At 32.4% G+C, this 22,622-nt stretch overlaps 1 protein-coding gene across 1 annotated transcript; it reads left to right on the top strand.

The window, feature by feature from the left end:
* The first annotated feature begins 6,136 nt into the window (after nt 1-6,136).
* Nucleotides 6,137-7,660, top strand: LOC145069017 (uncharacterized). The gene is made up of 2 exons (XM_079015987.1): nt 6,137-6,541; nt 7,054-7,660. The coding sequence occupies exons 1-2, from the start codon at nt 6,209-6,211 to the stop codon at nt 7,525-7,527; spliced, it is 807 nt and encodes a 268-aa protein (XP_078872113.1). The 5' UTR covers nt 6,137-6,208; the 3' UTR covers nt 7,528-7,660.
* The last annotated feature ends 14,962 nt before the right edge of the window (nt 7,661-22,622 follow it).

The raw sequence follows: 22,622 nt of genomic DNA, 5'->3' as shown, positions 1-22,622 counted from the left end.
CAATGCCGACCCATTTTATGATATGTGATATACTAGCTGAAGTTTTATTATGTGGTATGTTAGTTGGTTATGTGATAGGGAGAATGCTAGTGATTATGTGGTATGCTAATTGATTTTGTGTTACGTGATATGCTAGTGGTCTTTGTGATACTTTCATGGAAGACCTCGGGGGGTTCCCGAGGCACTTAGGTGTAAGACTTGAGAGGGTTTCCTTGACATCCTAGGTCAAGACCTCGGAGGGTTCCCGAGGCACTTCGATGTAAGACCTTGGAGGGTTTCCTTGGCATCCTAGGTCAAAGACCTTGGGAGGTTCCCGAGGCATTGGGCTAAGACCATGTGGGGGTTCCCATGGCACCCGGAGTAAGACCCTGGAGGGTTTCCATGGCTTCCTTATGTGTTGTTTTGCATGGCTTATGTGTTCTGTATAGCTGTTTAGCTAGCATGATATGTTGTACGTGTTTGTGTGTGGGTATGCTCTGGGGAACTCACTAAACTTTGTGCTTATAGTTTTGTTTATGGTTTCAGGTTTCTTTGTTTTGGAAAGGAAGGACTCAGCTTGATCGCAGCGCACACACCTATGTTTTCTGCAATGAAGGATTTTGGGATGAACTCTGATAAATGTTTCTAATTAACAATGTTTTGGAATGATTGGAATAAATGATATCTATGTTTAATTTATATTAAAAATGAAAATTTTACCTCCGATTTTTGGGTCGTTACAAATATATGTCAAAGGTAAAAGATGAGGAAGACACTGATATAAGTTACAACATATGGTTTAAATTATCTAATTTTCTTACGATATGGAAATCTTTATTATTTATGTTTCTTATTATTGTTTTCAATGTACACGATTAGGATGATTGTGCTAATATTGAAGATGATGTATCTAAAAAATCTATGTCTAACGTAAAAGATGAGGAAGACAATGACGTAAGTTACAACGTATGATTTAAATTATCTAATTTTCTAATGGTATGAAAATATGTAACATCCCAAAATACGACCCAAAAATTTTTGTTTAATCATTACTAAAATCATTAGGTCAATACCATAAAAATAAAACACGTACGTCAATATCTCAAAACCATAACAAGTATCACAAGAAAACTATATCAAGACTGAATCAAATCGTATCATTGAAATGCTAAATCAACTCCCAGGACAAACTGAAGTTGTGGTGTGTGCGATGTCATCATCCCGAGCTCTTCCCTTTACTTGCGGAAGTACCTGAAACCAAAACTGAAACTGTAAGCACGAAGCTTAATGAGCTCCCCCAAACTACCACATACCGGAACTGAATGGGACCTTGCCCCTACATCGGACCGAAATCCGGAACTAACTGCAACATACCGAAATCCAAAACTGACTGGGACCTTGTCCCCTGCATCGGAACGAAGTCCAAGAACTGACTGAGCATAAAATAGCATAGCATAAACATATCAACTAGCATGAACACATAAACTGCATACTGCATCGAGCCGTAGCCCGGAACACATAACACATAAATCCTGTCTGAGCCACGAAGGCATCAAACATACTAACTACTGCATCGGACCGAAGTCCGGAAACTATTGCTAGCTAAACAGGCCGACATTGTGGCCTTAGACCCGTTCCTACTGGAAGGAAACTCACCTCGTAGTCTAGCTGCTGAAGGAACTGCTCTGGAATCTGTCTGTTGCTGCTTCGGTTTCACCCCGACTACAATTTCCATAAGTACACTCAATCAAATACTGATAACTATACTGAGGGTAAATGACTATTTTACCCCTGGTCAAAGTCAACATACAGTTGACCCGACTCGTCGAGTTGGCCCACCAACTCGTCGAGTCCCTACTCTCATTTCTCAATTCTGCTCGCTACTATTCGTCGAGTTTGGCATAGACTCGACGAGTTCCTCTTTGACACAAACCCTTAGTCAATCTGCATCCGACTCGCCGAGTTGTATGAACAACTCGTCGAGTTCTCCTTCATCACATGAACACTCCAACTGGGACTTGCCGAGTTGTATGAACAATTCGCCGAGTCTGCTCTTGAGATATGAAGATTGCCTTGGACTCGCCGAGTCAGGGCATTGACTAGCCAAGTCCCTCCATTAATGAGTCTGGCTTCCGACTCACTGAGTCCACTTATGGCTCACTGTACCTACTCAGCATACTCGAAAGGGGAAAAATCAAGGACTCGCGACCCGACTCGTCGAGTCTAAAGAACGACTCGTAGAGTCGGTTGCATTCAACTTCTATACAATCGATTCTGCTCAAAACCACTGCATACAATTTATAGATCTGGGTTCCTAAGACTTGTTTACCACGTAAAGTTTCCAACTTTACGTGTACACATGCATGAAAAGGGATTTAAAGGCTCAAAAGAAACTTAGAAGAGTAGATCTAGGGCTTTCATGCAAAATGGCTCCATAAAGGTGTTAGTTCCACGACTTAGAGACTGAAACATGGCTAGACCCGAAGGCCAATCACCCCAATGTGATCTCTCTACCATAAATAAGCTAAGGAACGGATTAAATGGTCTAAATGTGATTCAAAAATGGAGAATCAAACATAGAAACAGAGGGAATCTGATTTTTACCTCAGTAACTCTGTAATAGATGCAAGATCTTGGATCTCCTTCTACTCCCTTGGATCTAGCTTCCTTCTTCTCTTCCAAAACTTCAAGATTCACACAATAAGTGCTCAAAATGCTCAAGGAAAGGTTAGGGTTTGCTAAATGATGCTCTGAGGGTGAAGGGGACGAGGTTGGGGCTCATAACATGGTTTAAATAGGGTGCAAAACCCGGGGATTTAGGGTTTCATTCAGACCGATGGACTCGCCGAGTCGCCAACTTAAATGTGCTCGAAATCCCGTCTCTACTCGACGAGTCGGGCTACTGACTCGTCGAGTTCCTCTTAAAACTTGAATAAATAATAATATTAAATAACATACTAGAAACGGGGCGTTACAAAATAATTTTCATTCAACTTTTTTTTTGGCTATTCTGTTAAATTATGTTTATTATTATTGTTTTCTGGATTTTTATAATTATGATGTTTGTGCTAATATAGAAGCTGATCATTCAAACAAATCGAATATCATAGCCTTAACTACGCCACACATAAAGATTTGACACAAATGAGTTCTCTTATTTCATGAAGAGTCTGATGACGATATTTCAAATTGCCTTTTAACTTAGTTATAATGTGTTTTATGACATTCTTTTGGACATTAGATTTATTTTTTGAGTGTTTTGTTTATTTCTATGAATTCATGTAAAATTGTTTCACATTTAATATTATCTTGGATTGCAATTGGGTTCCTACATTTCTTTTTTTCAAGAATATAATGATCGTTTTTACATTGGTTAACCGTCAATTACACAAGTATAAGACTAGTTAGTTGAGGTTCTTTCATGTTTTATAGCAATATTGAATGTGTTATATAAAATTAAATGTTGTTAAATAAATTGGAAAAAATATAAAACGATGTTGCATAAATACGAGATTTTCCCTATCTTAAAATAGTAAAATACAATTTATGTACCATAAAATAATTTGACTAAATTAGAAATTTCCTCATTAGAAGTTTGATTTCTGACACAAATAGTCCTAAAATCTTGTTAAATGATTTGGAAAAAATATAAAAGGATGTTGCATAAATATGCGATTTTCCCTATCGTAAAATAGTAAAATACAATTTATTTACCATAAAATAGTTTGACTAAATTAGAAATTTCCTCATTAGAACGTTTGATTACAAGTAGTCCTAGTTAGTTTTAAAACCCTTTTATGAGTAAATTCAACCAAAATATAGGATGAGTTTGAAGAAAATGATCATAAAAATGAAAATTTTAGAAAATGACCACAGGTTCTGAAGACGGAGTTCTACGGAACCATAAACACCTCTGCGGAATGTAATTATTATGTAAAAAAAATTTGTTTTCGTTTTTCATTTTTCTTATTTAATTACCCGTTTATAAAAGTTAATAAAAATTATACAAATATTCTATGTTTTTTATAAAACAACACACACCGGTATTCTGAATAATAAACATACTTTAAATAGGTTATAAAACATACTTTAGAAAACATAAACATACAATCTCTATAATAAACATATTTTGAAATAAACTTTATTAATGTCTCTGCGGATCCTCTACAGCTCTACGAAATCTTAGTATTTTTATTTTTAAATTTTTTTTTCGTATTTTTGTTTTTTAGTTCTTTTTTTTTTGTTCATTTTCGTATATTAATATTAATTTTTTTAAAATACACTAACACCTTATGTGATTATTATGTAAAATTTGACAAAAAAAAAGTTAAAAATAATGAAAAGTTAAAAATAATAAAACTCATTTTACAAATCACTCTCCACAAACACAATAAAAAAACAACTTCTGGTAATTGAAACTCACAAAAACTCACTAAAATACGTCTATAACTTCTATAATTGATCCGTAGAAGTGTACACAGATCCGCAGAGGTGTACATTAATCCACAGAGATGTACACTGATCCGCTGATAACAGTTTTGTGGATTCTCAAACAATTCTGTGGACTGTTATTAAACATAAGTTCATTATTTTTAACCTTTTTTTGTCAAATTTTTTACATAAAACATAAGGTATTAGTGTATATATATATATATATATATATATATATATATATATATATATATATATATATATATATATATATATATATATATATAATAAACGAAAATGAATGCAAAAAAAATTAAAAAAAATTAAAAAACAAAGATTCTGCAGTGCTATATAGGATCCGCAAAGTCTTAAATGAAGTTTATTTCAAAGTATGTTTATTATGAAGGTTGTACGTTTATGTTTTCTAAAGTATGTTTGTAACCTACTTAAAGTATGTTTATTATTCAAAATACCGGTATGTGTAATTTTATAAAAAACATAGAATATTGGTATAATTTTTATTAAACACACAACTTTATAAACGGGTAATTAAATAAGAAAAATGAAAAACGAAAACAAATTTTTTTTACATAATAATCAGATTATACCTTATTTGATTAAAAAAAATATATTAATAAACGAAAAAAAAACGAAAAAATGAAAAAAAATAAGATCCGCAGAGGTGTTCACATTCCGCAGACGTGTTTATGGTTCCGCAGAACCCCTCTGCAGAACCTGTGGTCATTTTCAGAAATATTCATTTTTATGGTCATTTCCTTCAAACTTACCTTATATTTTGGTGAATTTTTTTTTTCTTTCTTTATTTTACTTTTTCAAATTCATACTAGCAAAATTAAATTCAACCATACGGCCATGCCTTTGTTTACATTGAGTTCGTCGAGTTTTGGATTATGCTCTCATGAATTGTTAAAGTTATAATAATCAAAACCTTTGGATGAAAAAATTCAGTTTCTTTATATTTACCAATTAAGAAATTATTAGTCGTTATAACTTATAATTAAATGAAACGCATAATTGCAAATTGTCAACAATTTTGATAATCGGTCCTCATCAATGCGATTTGACCACAATATCATATGAGGATGAGGTGGCTGTGTATTGTTGGCTTCCAGAACATTTATATGGTATCCTTTCAAGTAATTTTAGATTTGATTTGGATCTGAATTTTGGTTAATTTTATTTTGAGTTTTATTATTATTATTATTATTATTATTATTATTATTATTATGGTTTGATTCTAGGGTTTAAGATTTAAGATGAAGACGATCAATAATATTATTAGGGTTTTCAACTTTTCATTGAAAAATATAAAGATGTGAAGATGGGGCATATTAATAATTTTACTTAGACGTAATATCCATCTTTTGATGCCATAGGTTATAGACAAAAAATGCAAGGAAACTATGCTTCAAAAATCGATCACCGAAGAAAAAATCAAACGTAATTGGACTGAAGTCATAACTTATCAAAAATATAGGGACGAAATTTGTAATTTAGTCTAATTATTTTATATGCCGTCGAGAATATCGTTTTTATTAATTATTTCTAATATCTTAAAAACTAATATTATATTGATATTAAAACATTAAACGACATTCTCGAATTTTGTTTTCTTATAATTCAACGCCTGTGTCCCTTTCTTAATATGGACTTGGAACCACAACTACACGTTTGTGCCCGTAGCAAATTAATATTCACCTCATTGCATTTGATCTATATATACATCACTAGAATATTTATACCAAACTCAAAAACACCAAAAGCAGATTGACTCAAAATGTCGATTCCTTCGATTTTGCTAAACTTCTTGTTTCCACCACCATCATCATTGTTTGTCACCATGATGTCGATTGTTGGTCTTGCATCATTAATGAACGCGGGGTACATGGAGCTCAAAGGCAAACATATGCAGTATTCCAAGTTCTTGAACGTAGGTCTTGCAAAGAAAAAAGATGATATGAAGTTGTCAAGTAGAAACGGGATGCTTCTAGTGTACACACCCGCATTTCTCGTGGGTTTGGGTTCTTTACTCGTGTTTCCCGATCAATATCTTAGATTTGTGTTGGTTGCTTCGGCTCTCACTACACATTTCCTCAAAAGAGTGCTTGAGGTACATTTCCAAGTACACAATTTCTGATATATTATGTGTTTTGCCTCCAGGTCATAGCATGTCTTTGCAAAACCAGACAAGGGTTTGAGTTTGATGGCAATAAGAAATGTGAGATTTTTCAATTCCAAAACGGATTACGTTCCTTGTATACATGGAACTCTTAAACACACTTTTGTGTACCTAATTAACATATCACATGATGCGGGCTTCGACGAGGTAGTGTCACGGCAGACTTTAGGGATGGCACGGAAATTTAAGTAATTGCATGGTAGTAGAAAAAAATTTGAAACTTTTTGCACTCTCTACAGAAATATCAGGCGGTATTTTTTGCACCGTGTACAGAAATATCAGACGTTGCCGGTGCCACTACGAGCACCATATATATATATATATATATATATATATATATATATATATATATATATATATATATGTTTGGATGTTGATGCATTTGAAATTAGATTGAGTACATTTTGTTGGTTTTGATTATTTCAACTTTGTTACGTACGTAGGTACTCTTTCTTCACAAGTATAGTGGTTACATGCCGCTAGAATCGGCAATACTCATCCCAATGAGCTATACCTTCTCCACCACGACAATGATTTATGCTCAATATCTATCTAGGGACATTCCCGAGCCTTCAGTGGATCTAAAATACGTTGGAATTGGGTTGTTCGTAGTAGGAATAATTGGGAACTTTTACCACCATTATATTCTTGCTAATCTAAGGAAAGAGGGGGACAAAGAGTACAAAATCCCCCGAGGCGGGTTGTTTGATTTGGTTATATGTCCACACTATATGTTCGAGATTATTGAATATTTAGGGATCTCGTGCATTTCACAAACGTTGTATGCTTTCGTTTTCACTTTGGGTACAGCTCTATACTTGACGGGGAGGAGTTACGCCACACGGAAATGGTACATATCAAAGTTCGGGCACATGTTCCCTAAGGACGTTAAAGCCATTATTCCCTACGTCTTTTAGATGATTGTGAGAATTATAACATTCATGGCCAAAAGTATATTTCCATCAATAATATGCATTTACTTCTATTGTAATAAAGAAAAAAATATTTTCGTTTAATGATGATTTGTTTTATGGGATTTTCGATAATTTACGTAACCAACTTTCATTGTTTACTTATTACACATAAAAATCAAAACGAGTCTATTTTCAGCTGGTTTAGAAATTATATTCCAGAATCATCATTCACAATATATGTAAAAATTTAATGATAAAATGAAGCGAAAATAGAAATTGATTTTTGGCAGTTGGGTGTCTTCACTATATAATAATAAACTTATAATATAGAACTTAGATGTTTTATATGTAAGTATGTACACTAAAATGAAAATGATTGGAGGTGTGCTCCAGTTCTACAACGTAACTGCCATTTTAACTACTCGAAGCTAAATCAAAATAACAATGCATCTAAATAATATCATAATCCAAAAACGTAATAACTAAACAACATCAGAATACTATGTTATCGTCGTTAAGAAATTGTATAAGAAATACAATAACATACGATAACATGGATGGACACATTCAATTTTATATATATGAAAAAATTTGATTTAATAGATATCTAACTTGGATATTAATGCACGATCATATGTATACATTATCACAACTGTTCTTACGTGTTCTATTAGGTCAACCTTCATAAGCATATAAATATACAGGACGACTTTTTTTGGGCATATATGCATGTTCCATTATAAGGTCAGCCTGAATACATCACGGTTTTTTTATGTGTATGCATGTGTTCCATGTCCACTTTTACACGGATATATATATATATATATATATATATATATATATATATATATATATATATATATATATATATATATATATATATATATATATATATATATATATATATATGGGAGGGCTCATGCGAAAATGCAAATAATTTGCGAAAACGTGAAAACAATAAAAACATATGAGATTTTACCACATCAACCTTATATTTTGGACAACAACCATCTAAATTTTGAACTATACGATGATAATCGATGATACATGAGAAATTGTTTTATATTAGCAAAACATGTTTTTTTACTTTTTTATTATGAAAATTTGAATCATAGTATTTTGAATCATAACGATATTATGCATCATATATTTTTGGATCATATTAATTTAGATCATTTTAATTTAGATCATAATATATTGAATTAAATAAAGTTTTTGTTCAATACAACATTTGGATAATTATAATTTGCGAATCATTTAATTTTGAATCATAAAAAATATAATAATTAAGGATCATTAAATATTTGAATCAAAATATTTTTAGATCATAAACATATTGAATCATAATATTTTTGAATTATAATTATTTTGAATCATCTCTATTTGGATAATATTATGTTCAACATTATTTTTTAAAAACTTTTAATCTTTTAAAATCAAGTTTAGTATCTAAAATAACTTATTTTTAAATTATTTTTTACAAAGTCATTAGAATAGTAAGTAGAAGTGTTCCTTCAATTTTTAAAATTTTTGGAGAATTTTTTTTCTAGGGTTTTTTTTTTTAAAATATAAAAAATAAATTTTTTTTTCAAATTTTCATTATTGTGCTCATTTTGTAGAGAATTAATATTTAAGAACTTTGATATTTTCAGATTTTTTTTTGAAGAAAAAAAGTTATGGCCGAAAAACAAAGAGCGTCAAAAAAAAAAAAAAACTCACTAGTCAATAAGGATTGGATACTTGTCATGCTGGAATGGAGGCACGTGTCAGCTCTTGAAGAGGCTACATGTCTGAATTTTCCATTTCTTTTTTCCTTTTTCTTTTAGTCTTTTCGATTTTTTCATTTGCACCCTCCAAACAAGTAATCTTTCCCGAAAATTATCAAAATCTCGTAATTAATTACGAAAATGTCATATCATCTCGCGAGATTTTGACGATAAATAAAATCAAATCCTGGTTATTTATTTTTTCAATCTTAAGGCCAAAAATAGTCTTCGTGGTTTCTATCATTTTTTTGAGTTCCTATATATATATGTATATATATATATATATATATATATATATATATATATATATATATATATATATATATATATATATATACACACGGCGAATGCCCGCGCGTTGCGCAGAAGCATCTATATATCTGAAATCTTTACAAATATATGTTTTTTAAAATATAACAATAATGTTGGTATTAAATTTGATATAATAATTCCTATACTAAGTTGATATAATATATTGATTATTTTAAATTAAATGATAATATATATAGATCTATTAAAAATGCATAATCTCAATCTTTTGAACGATCCCTGCCCGCGGGTTACTCATGAATAATATTAAATATAATATACGGTTTAATGTTATTTATAGTTGTAATTTTTAATTATTTTTTTAAATTTATTTGCTTAACGTTTTAATTTCTATCATTCTAATTATTAAAAACCTCAAACATTTTTTTTTTATTTTAAATATAACAATATAATCATTTATATAGAGTTATTTTTAACTATTGTTATTGTAAGTTATTTTAAGCTATTTATTTGAAAACTTTTAACGATTATAAAAAAAATTAGAAAAAATTTTAGTTAAATTAATATTACAATTTAGTTTTTTCATTTAGTACTAAAATTTATCACTTTTAACTATTCACAAAATACTTTTTGAATTTTTTAAGTGGAACTGAAATTTATATTGAAGTTCACCCTATAATGTTATATTTAAATTAACAATTTAAATATTTTGTCCAAACTTTTCAAAAGTTGTAGCTTTAAATTGATAATGGTTTACATACAGTAACATATTAAATCTAATAAAATTAGTATAATATGTTACAGTTAAAGACATACCTTTATAAGTAGAAATAAAATATTATTTTAATATTGAAATTTAGTTTATTTATGATTACACTTTAGGTTTGATACTTATTTAACCTTATTAGCCACCTTATAATTTTTATTAGAAAGACACTACAATTTATCACTTTTAAATATTTATAAAATATTCTTTGGGTTGTTTAAGTTGAACTAAAATTTATATTTAAGTTGATCCTGTAACGTTATATTTAACTTAAAATTTGAAGTATTTTTTACAAATTGTTCAAAAGTTGTAACTTTAAAATGATAATGGTTAACATACAACGACATATTAGACCTAATAAATAAAGTATAATAGGTTAAAAGTTAAAAACATAACTTTATAAGTAAAAGAAAATATATATTCTTTTAATAATAAAATTTAGTTTATATATGATTACACTTTAGGTTTGATATTTATTTAACCTTATTAACCAACATATAATCATTATTATAAAGAAATTAAAAATTTATGGGAGTTTCAAATGAATGTGGTGAAAAGAAAAATACATGATAGTTTCAAATAAATGTGGTGAAAGGAAAAATGTTTCATTTATAAGTATAGTAGGCGTATACCCGCGTGTTGCGCAAGATTAGTATAACATGATAAGATTATCGATTTGAATTTCAAAAGACTTATACGGAAAACATTGAGGGTGAACATATTAACTGAAAAACCACACCAAAACCAAATCAACCAATATAATTGAACCATTATAATCGAACCATTACTAAAAGACGGTGTGATTTATAATATTTATTAACCGAATACATATATATTATAATGTATATAATATGTAATTATATTGGAAACTGAGAATTTGAAGAGTAATCATGTCATGGTTATCAAGTACTTAATTTTGAGTTAGATTTACTTATATAATTTGGTATTAGTTAATCATCATTAATTTACCATTTTTATTTTTAGCAACCTATTTTCTAATTTTTCACTTTTATAGCAATTATTTTTTGTTGCTCACATTTTATAGTAATGTATTTTTTATAGCAATTATTTCTTTCTTTCTCATATTTTATAGTAATGTATTTTTTATTTGCATTTCATTTTGAACCGTTGTCGTTAACCGATATTAATCGATAACTGAACACCATTAATGGACTGAAATGTTAACCAATACATATTGGTTATCAAAATTTGTTAACCAATTGCAATGATTATGGTTTGGTTTTGGCCTATAACAGTACCAAATTGACCCATACACCCTTAAAAAATATAGAATATACATAAATTTTAATTAATTATTTTTTGAAACAACATATATAATATATGATCACAACATGTATACAATATAAGTTACATTAACGATTTAACCACAACATACACCAATTGTAATAAAAGAATACTACAATATATATATATATATATATATATATATATATATATATATATATATATATATATATATATATATATAGATATAACAAACACATAAGGTAAAAGCTCTACCATAATAAAATAATTCCAAAAATAGTCAAAATACTTCTAACCAACACAAAAACGTTTTCTACCCAACACAAAAGGTTTTATGATTGTATTCATTGTCAATTGTATGTTATTTATATGTGTGTCTATACAAAAGATTCACCTTTTTATTGTAATGTTTTCATTAAATGCATATTAAACATAATATATATGTTATAAAACTTTTGAGTGTTTAAGTCATTATTAAGAAAAATTTTGAGTGGTATTAATTAAAATATGAGGTTTCAAATGAATATTGCTCTAAGATGTTTTAAAATATTATAATTACTTTAAATATACTCTAATGTGTGTGTGTGTGTGTGTGTGTATATATATATATATATATATATATATATATATATATATATATATATATATATTAAATCCAAATCATTATAATAGCATCTACTTATGGTCAATCAATTTAGATAGGTGTATTTTAGGATCATATCATCTAAATGGAATCCATTTATATGTTGTGTGTGAATTTAGTTAGTTAAATGTAGTTTTTTATTTGATATATTTTTAGCTATTGACGTTGTTGATTAGAAAACAATTTATTTAAACATTTTTTTATTTCATTTATGATTAATTTCAAACATTAATCGTTTTTCCAATGTATCATAATATATATATATATATATATATATATATATATATATATATATATATATATATATATATATATATTCTAATTTTACGCTGTTTAAGCTATTATTGTTATCATGTTGATTTATGAGAATAGTTATAACAATTTTAATTTACTAATCATATAAAAACAATATTTGTTAATAAAATGAGAACTATAAACATCTATTGGTGTTTAATTGTTAATGAAATTAAGCATTTGGTTGAAAATACTTCAAATACTACAACTGGATGGAATTTTAAGTTATTTATAAATAAAGTTACCAATAATGCTAATTATTTTAAATCTTACTTGTCTTCAATCGTGTCGTACAATAAAGGGCGAAAATAGAACGGAAAATCACATTCCAATATTAAAAAAAAGGAAAACATCTAAGAATTTGTTTTATATAAGTGGAACAAAGATAAAACTTTAAGAGAGTGTTTATAACAATTTTATTTACTAATCATAGAAAAAACAATATTTGTTAATAAAATGAGAATTATAAACATCTATTGGTATTTAATTGTTAAGGAAATTAAATATTTGGTTGAAAATACTTCACATACTACAACTGGATGAAATTTTAACTTATTTATAAATAAAACTATTAATAATGCTAATTATTTTAAATCTTACTTGTGTTCATTTGTGCCATACACCAAAGGGAAAAAATAGTAAGGACAATCACATTCCAATAATAAAAAAAAGGTAAACATCTTAGAATTTCTTCTAAATGAGTGGAGCAAAGATAAAACTTGAGTAGTAAGATTTTTTCAACACAAAGATAAAGGTACCTAAATAAAACAAATATAATTTTTTTTACTCTATCATAACATAAGCCATAAGGTTAAATGTTCATCTATGTTTAACGTGGATATGATGCATACAACAAAAAAACGCCTACAATCAAAGTATCGATCATTCTCATATTTTTCACCATAAACAGAAACTAAAATACAACTACGAATATAAAGTATAATTACAACCACCCATAAAAGGAAACTATAATATAATACAAACATAAAGTTACCACAAAACAACCCACAGTGCACAATAATCTTCATATAACATAATAAAAGATATTAACATAGAAAAAGAATATTACGAACCAAATCCTAATATTAGACATCCACTACAATTAAATATATACAATATGAAACCACCATTTTTTTTAAATCCATAGCACAACAAATCATATTTTGCCTTTACTACATAAAACACGATGTAATCAACATTCTTCTTGCATGAGTGATTGGAGAAGTGTAGTGCAATGTTGTTAAAACTGAAATGTTCCAAGTTGGTGACATTATAAACTAAGAAGATGCAGAAAGAATTTCACTCAAAGTGAGACGCTTAGAAAACCAAGAACTAAAGAGAGAAACAAAGATTCATAAATCACATGTAACAACTTATATAATATGCTTGATGTAAAGGTAATTAATAATCATTATTAAAATACATTTGAAAAGTCATTGGAGAATATGAAAAAACATAGAAGTTTCAAATCAATAATCATTATTGATTAATTATTTTGAAGTTGAAGAGGTGTGGGAGTTTCAAATGCATGAGGTGCTAGGAAAAAAAGGAGTGGGAGTTTCAAATGCATGAGATGCTAGGAAAAATGCATCTTTTATAAGTATAGTATGATATATATATATATATATATATATATATATATATATATATATATATATATATATATATATAGAGAGAGAGAGAGAGAGAGAGAGAACTATATTCAAATATGGATTGACATGTATTATGAGAACATGTGGATAATGTAATTCTATGAGAATTACAAATAAAAAATGTTGTTTGATAATGTAAATACGTTTAATCTTACGTAACTATTGTCATTATTATGCATTCTCATTAATTAAATATTCTATAAAGTTATTAAAGACTTTATTATTATTATTTTCATTTTGTCAGAATGTTGTCATAATGTTTATTGAGTCGTATTCTGTAAGAATAAAAATGAGTGAAAAACGATACTTGAGAACAAAAATGAATAAAAATTAGTGAGAATGCAAGAAAATGACAATAGTTGTGTGAGGTTGAATGTATTCACAATACGAAATAACTTATCCTCTTGGTAATTCTCATAGATTAGAATTGTCCATATATTCGCACAATAGTTGTCGATCCACATTTTAACCTATATATATATATATATATATATATATATATATATATATATATTTGTGTGTGTGAGTATGTATGTGTGTGTGTGTGTGTATATATATATATATATATATATATATATATATATATATATATATAACTTAATAAGCATTTAGCCTTAAATGCTAAATTTTAAGAGGTACAACTCTTAAAGCACCATATATAAAAACTTGATGCATTCCAAAAATATTTTATCTTATTTGATAAAATGTTGAAAAAGTCAAATTATATACCTTTCCTTGTCTCTCGCAGGTTTTTGACTTTGTCATTTAATCCTTACATGAAATCCAGGCAAAATCTTTCAATGCTGGTCATTTTGCACTATATCAGGTGCTATTCGTCTGAAACGTCCCAAAATTATAGTCCAAAATTTTCGTTTTAAATTGTTCATAGATACCATAATCACAATGACAATTTTACCCCTAGCAAAGTCAACATTATGGTCAAAGTCAACATTGTGGGTTGACCTAACTCGTTGAGTTGACCTATCAACTTGTCGAGTTCTATAACTCAAAAATCCTGAAATCGCGATCCAACTCGCCGAGTCATCCACCCGACTCGTCAAGTTTTATCTAGCTACTAATAGTCGTGATTTAGTGAATCAACTCATTGAGTCATCCTCTGACTCGTCGAGTTCTACCATAATAAAAAACAGGACAAAACGACTCAACTCGTTGAGTTCCTTTATGGACTGGACGGGTTCCTCTATATGTTTCGTCCATCTTAAAGGATTAATCCCCTACTCTTCAAATCCAAACCCCATAGTTCATCTACACACTGGAAATGCCCTTTTAAGGGTAAAGTCTCCAACTTTACCCACTAATAGTCCTTCTTAATGGGTTTAGCTAAAACCTTAGTTCTTTAGGACATAGATCTTTGTCTAAAATCCATACTACTCCAAACCAAAGCATGAAAATCAAGATCTAGATCCCAGACACCAAATGAACATATAAAGTCTCAGACTTTCCTTCCACGCATGGCCTTTTGGGCTTAAAAGGCCAAACTAACACATTATAACTTTCATGGGGGTTTCAATGGCATAAAGTTTGTACCTTTATGCCATAACAACCCCTAATGATTCAAGATCTGAAGGGATCCTTGCTTGGGATGTCCATATCTCAAGGGTCAAGCTTCTTGGACCTAGAACCCAATAAAGTGGAAATAAGGAGATCTAATAAACCAATAGACAAGTTAGAGGCTTGATTACTAGAAAGTGAAGGGAATGAGATGTTGCTTTTAGATCTACAATCTTCTCTTGGAGTCCTCTAGCTTCCTCTTCTTCTATACGCTTCAAATCATACAAGATCACTCAAAAATGGCTCACACACTCACACGATGCTTTAGGGTTTCATAGGTTAGGGTTTGGGACTTGGAGGCTGAAATGAGGCCACAAGATGGGTATTAAGATGCTTAAATAGGGTGCAAAACCCTGAAATTAGGGTTTCACTCTGGCAGACCTACTCACCGAGTTGAGGGCTCTCAACTCGTCGAGTAGATTGCTTAAAACCCCGCGGCCAATCTCGTTTCTACCTGACGAGTCTGGGGCTTCCAACTCGTCGAGTAGCTCTACGAAAATGAATAAATTATAATTAAATGTGTACCAGGAATCAGACGTTACATTGTGTCTCATATTTTCTCTCCAAAAACAAACGTCATCTCCATCATCTGTTAACAAAACCACCACCACTACTCCTATCCCCTCTTTTCCCTAACATGTAACCTCCATTAACACTAAGTATTAAAGAAAATTAAGGAAGTAAATTAGTCAAAGTTAGACTCAATATTCCTGTATTTCCAGCAAATTTAATCGGCCAACTAGATAAACTCTATATAGCATTTATTTGCGTTAGAACCCTATATGAGTCACGATCAATAATCACCCACTTAAATCACAAATGATTTGTGCAAAGAAAGAGGTTGTGGAGGGAAGAAAGAAACAATAAGGGAGGTATGCTTATTTTTTTTTTTTTTTTTTTTTTCATTTTTCTGATTTTATTTTGTTTTGTATGTTATCGATGTTCACAATCTCGCTTTTGAGAGTTAGGGCTTCTTATGCTACTAAGGTTTAATGATTGCGATTTTCAATTTGTCACCACTATTAGCCGATTACTTTCTTTCTCTTCTTTTCCTCTGTTCCAGTCACCACCGTCTTTCTCTCCTCCCATTTTTTGTTACAATTTCATGATTTCACCTTTGTTTTAGTTTTCTTCGTTGTCAATCTTTTTTCCTAGAGTTATCCCAACAGACCCCTCCCGAACAACATGGATTTTAAAGAAGATTAGGGTTCATTTTTTGTTTGGTTTTTATTTGCTTTTTGTTTAATTTTTTATTTGTTCTTGATCACAAGTGATTTAATCACTAGGATGCAAATTCATTTAAAATAGATGAAGATGATGAAGGCTCGATTTTTCGTAAGCTTTTTGTTTGTTTTTAGTTATTAGTTTAATTTGTTGCTCTTATAAGCAACTATTGCTAATGAACCATAATATTAATCACTTTTTGCTACAAAGCATTCTTAAATTTCATTCCTTTTGATCTAAATGTCACATGAACATGATCTTGACTAAAGGTGCATTTTTGGGTTTTTCAGATGTAGAGGAAGATCCTAGGTTGTGTATGGTGGTCGGAGAAAACAACCTAAGACAGGTGAAAACGACTCCCTGTCTCATTATAAGATCTCAACTTTTCTTCTCCTAATCTTATTTTAAGTTCTCATTATCCAGCCCTCATTTGAGAATGTGGATGTCACCCTTCTTTTTGTTTTTGGGTCTTTGAATAAAAGACGCCTTCAACCAACCATGCACAAACATGGATGTCACCACCGGAAAGTGATATTGGTATTTCTTTTATCTGCTACATGAAACTTTTTTTTAGGTATCTTTTTTCTTTTGTTTATTTGGTTTTTATTGATCTACGATAATACATCTGATTGTTGGATTAGGACTAATGCTTCATATGATGTTTTATAGGTCAACACTACATGTTGTTTTTGTTAGTTTGATGAAATTGTATGTCACAAAGTTACATATAAGGTAATGTCAATGTACAAATCAATATGCACTTGCTATAAAAAGGACCTAGTTATAAACCATTTACCGGATCATAAGTAATTTTGTGTACTTTAAACATGGAAAGTAATATTGCTTGATGGGCATAACATCGGAGGCTATATTAGAGACTGTACAATCCCAACACCTTTGGTTTGTTAAGTTATTATTATTAAAATACTATATGCTTTATGATAGAATGTTAGAATGGAAAATATATGTTTTTATTGAATTTTGTTAGTTAGAGACCCTTTCCAAAGAAATTTGAGTATCTATGATCTACGAGGCTCCATCACAAATGGCAATCATGCAAGGTGAGATTTATGGTATAGGAAACTCATCAGATGGACTTGTGGTGAGAAGAACAGTTAATTCCCATTTAATGGCTATTGGTGGAGAAACAGACCGTACTTCCCAGGTAAAGTTATATCTCTTCTTTTAATTAATAATCTACGTTTTTGTTTATTTTTTTCCCGGTTAAGACTTGTATCAAGACACCTTTGGAGTGGTTTTATAAGCTGTTTGGTGGATTTTTCCCTTGTTCTTTTGTAGCCTCTCAACCTTGTTTATATTGCTATGTGGGTTGATTTTGCCCTTGGATCTTATGTATGCTTATACATGTTATCGACTAATATTGGTGTAGGGAGGTACTGTGGAATGTTTAATCAATTGTGTTGTTTTTTGAGATGCATCCTTTTGAGCAGGTGCATTTGGGGGTGGGGGGTCAATATGATTACATCGGTAAAAGTATAATTGTAAATCAATTTCACAACAATCCCTTAGAACATGTAAATATGTTGATGAAAATAAAAATAAGTTGATGCCAAATTATACTTTTTTTTTTTTCATTTTTATGCCTTTTAACTTTTATGTGTTATCAAATGCAAATATGTCGTTGAAAATCTTAATATTTTATTGTCAAAATGTTGCGGAAAAGGGTAATATGATGCTGTTAACATGCTTTTTTTATTTAATTTTTTTCGCCATTTTGAAGTCGTATGTATAATGTAACATCCCAAAATTCAAGTCCAAAAGTTTCATTTTTGATTAATTAATTCAAAAACATTCATTAGAAAATAATGTATGAACACGTCATCTCAAAACCAAGTATCATATTTGAAACCCACAACCATGAACAAATGTCATATCAGAGTACAATCCCAGAAAACACCGTGCGGAAATCATATGTGAGTGTGTGTGATGCCATGCTACGCCGCCGGCTCCTTCCCCTTGGATGAAGAGGTACCTGAAACCAAAAACTGAAACCGTAAGGACAAAGCTTAGTGAGTTCCCCCATCATACCACATACCATACAATACCATCGGTATCTTTCAACCGGTAATCGTCATCGGTATCTTTCAACCGGTAACTGGGGACTATTCCACCCCTACCACTAGCATACAATAGCAAGATATAAGCACACATTCAGACATTTCCGGGTACTAACCTACCCCTTAGTCCTACGGACCACTACCAGGGAAACTATCCCTATCATGCAACATATCGTACAGATATAACTCATAACCAAACACATACCAGACCAAAATAAATTATCACAAAGACAATTATCTTCTAAATACTCCTCAATGGTGGGCCGACATTGTGGCCTTAGACCCACCCCTACTGGAAGGTAACTCACCTCGTAGCTGTTGAACTGCGCAGGAATCCTCTGACTGCTGCCACTGCTGCTTCGGAAATCCTCCGGCTAAAATTCCCACAAAACACTTAGTCAGAAATTGACATCTACCCTTAGGGTAAAATGACCATTTTACCCCTTGACCAGGTCAAAGTCAAAGTCAAAGTCAAAGTCAACTTCCAGTTGACCTGACTCGTCGAGTTGACTCGTCAACTCGCCGAGTCCCTATCCTTCCATCAGACCTCATACCCGTCTCTACTCGTCGAGTTAGGCGATGACTCGACGAGTTTTCCTTCTAAACGAACACTGACTGAATCCACATCCGACTCGCCGAGTTGTATGAACAACTCGTCGAGTTCATCATCAACTGATACTCATGTCCTGACTTGACTCGCCGAGTTGTATGAACAACTCGTCGAGTTACTCTTCATCCTATGAACACGTTCTGATCTCGACTCACCGAGTTTATGAACAACTCGCCGAGTTCCATGAAGATTGTCTTGGACTCGCCGAGTCCATTCATGCACTCGTCGAGTACCATGAATTCCCAGAACACTTTGCTTAGTCCAGAACGTTGGGTCACTCCTCGGGACTCCTAAAACCTTTCCACACTCAACCGGTCCTTATGACCCTCACTGATATGGGACCAAAACCCTTGGACTCGCCGAGTCCAGGAAATGGACTCTCCGAGTCTATCACATTCCTTACTAAGAACTTCGATTTCTGGTGTATAATACTTAACCAAATGATAGATCCAGGCCCCTAAACTCGATCTAGCACGTAAAGTTACAAACTTTACGTTCATGCATGGGACATTAGAGCTTAAAAGGCTCTAAAATGGTTCTTTTGTTGCATGGGGCCTTCCTTGGTGCAAAAAGCAATCTAGATCTGACTTGTGGTGTAACGACCATAAAATTCCAACCAATTTAAACTTTTCAAAAACAACCCGATTTCATAAAATTATTACAAAAAGGTTTTCAATACAATTATTTCAGAGTATTCCCAGAATCACATCACAAAACATAATCATGAGGAGCGGTACGATAACGCCTTTGCCTTGCCACGGTCTCCTGAAGAACCTGAAAAACATTAAACCACAACTGTAAGCCCGAAAGCTTAGTGATATATCCCCAAAATACCAACCACATATACCATACACGCATAACATGCCATATCATAACATAACACAGAACAGCCATGCACTTCGGGTCTACTGTGTGACTGGTCCGCTGCACCGGCCTTCAGTCCACCTGGTTCACCCTCCTAGTCTAACCACATACATCGAGTCTACAGTGTGATTGGTCCGCCCACACCGGGCCTTCAATCCACCTGGTCCACTCTCTGAGTCTACAGTATGACTGGTCCGCCCGCACTAGGCCTTCAGTCGGCCTGGTCCACTCTCCGAGCCTCGGCACGTCTGGTCCACCCTCTTGGGGCCTACAGCCTATCCGGACCGCTCGCTGGGCCTTCGGGATAACCGGTCCGCCCTGGGTATGTTGGCCTACAACACAAAGCAGGTCCCGCCTCAACCCAACCCCAGTCCAACAACCATGTGCACATAAACATTCAATCATATAACATATCACATCCAATCAAACCGATCTAACGGATCACATAGCATAACATCATCCTAACCAGGATACCGACCTAACCGGTCACTAGTATAGCATCATCCTATATATCAGGATACCGACCTTAACCAGGTCTCTAACATATACCATCCTAACTACCAGGATGCAACACAACAAATAAAACATAACAACGATACCCGATCACAATCCGATAAAAGGGTCGGCCTTGGTGCCGTAGACCCTATCGATATAGTGAGGATAACTCACCTCGCAACTGCCGACTGAATAGATAAACCCAAGCTGCTCCGACCACTGATATGATCTCCAACGCTGGTCAACACCAAAACTTTGAACTCAAAACAAAAGCCAACAATTACCAAAATGCCCCTGGAAATCAACTGGTCAACCCTTGGTCAAAGTCAAAGTCAACCCCTGACTGACTCTACTCGCTGAGTCAACCCGATGACTCGCCGAGTCCCCACGCACAGAACTTCCCCAATCCATGACTCAACTCGCCGAGTCACCCCGAGACTCGCCGAGTCCAACAACTCTGAGTCCTTTCACACTCGACTCACCGAGTCATCCCTTGACTCACCGATTCACAGCTCAACCAGAAGAAAGGTTAGGACCTCACGACCAGACTCGCCGAGTCCAAGAACAGACTCGCTAAGTCCAAGACTATCTGCAACCAACTCGCCGAGTTGTTCTTCCAACTTGCCGAGTTCCTGCCCATATTCAACCAACTCGCCGAGTTGTTCTTCCAACTCGTCGAGTTCCAGCCTATCTTCAAGCAACTCTTCGAGTACACCCTTGTGACTCGCTGAGTACCCCTAGATCTGAAACCATACAGAGGCTTTCTAAGCCATGCAGAAGCTCTAAACCATAGATTTACTCTTTTACAAGCCATCCATCACGTAAAGTGGCAAGATTTACGTGGATCCAAAGAGATCTAGGCATTTTACACTCTAGGGCTAGGGTTTGGGACAAAAGAGCTTCACCAAACACTCAAGAATCGGGACTTTATGACATATATGACCATCACAAGCTTAGATCTGAAGTAGCATCCTTATATCCAAGCTTCTATCTCAATTTAGATGTCATATCAACCACCACACATGAACCCATGAAGAAAATAGCTTAAGGAAATGCTTCCTTGCCCCTGGAATGAGCCCAACCAACTTTAGATTCCTGATCTCCCCAAGCTTCCTGATACAAGCCTCCAATCTTCAAGCTTAAAGCACCAAAGATCCTTCTCCAAGCTCTAATTCACTCAACAATGGGGTCTCCTCACAAATTTAGGGCTTCTGGAACTCAAGGAATGGTAAAGAGGCTGGGGAGAAGATATGATGTTCTTTATATAGGGCTCAATCCTCGAAATTAGGGTTTTCTCCACTCAGCACCAACTCGCCGAGTCCATCCATACTACTCGCCGAGTTGGTCACTTAACACGCGACTAGAGTCGTGACCCTACTCACCGAGTCCACTCGTGGACTCGCCGAGTTGCCCTTTCCCATTTACACTTTTAGCCCTTCAACTCTACTCTTGATATTCCGGGATGTTACATGTGGCTCATAAAATGACATGATACAGAAGCCCAAACCCCTAACCATGTTTGCAAACATGGTTGGCCACCAAAAATGGCTTATAAAAGCCCTAAATCACCCCAAAGAGGGATCTAAAAAAAGAATGAG

Source organism: Lactuca serriola, chromosome 8 (assembly GCF_051521515.1).
Source record: "Lactuca serriola cultivar US96UC23 chromosome 8, Lser_US96UC23_V15, whole genome shotgun sequence".
Taxonomy (NCBI): domain Eukaryota; kingdom Viridiplantae; phylum Streptophyta; class Magnoliopsida; order Asterales; family Asteraceae; genus Lactuca; species Lactuca serriola.
The sequence above is the reverse complement of the archived record's forward strand: the minus strand, read 5'-3'. Positions and strand labels throughout refer to the sequence as shown.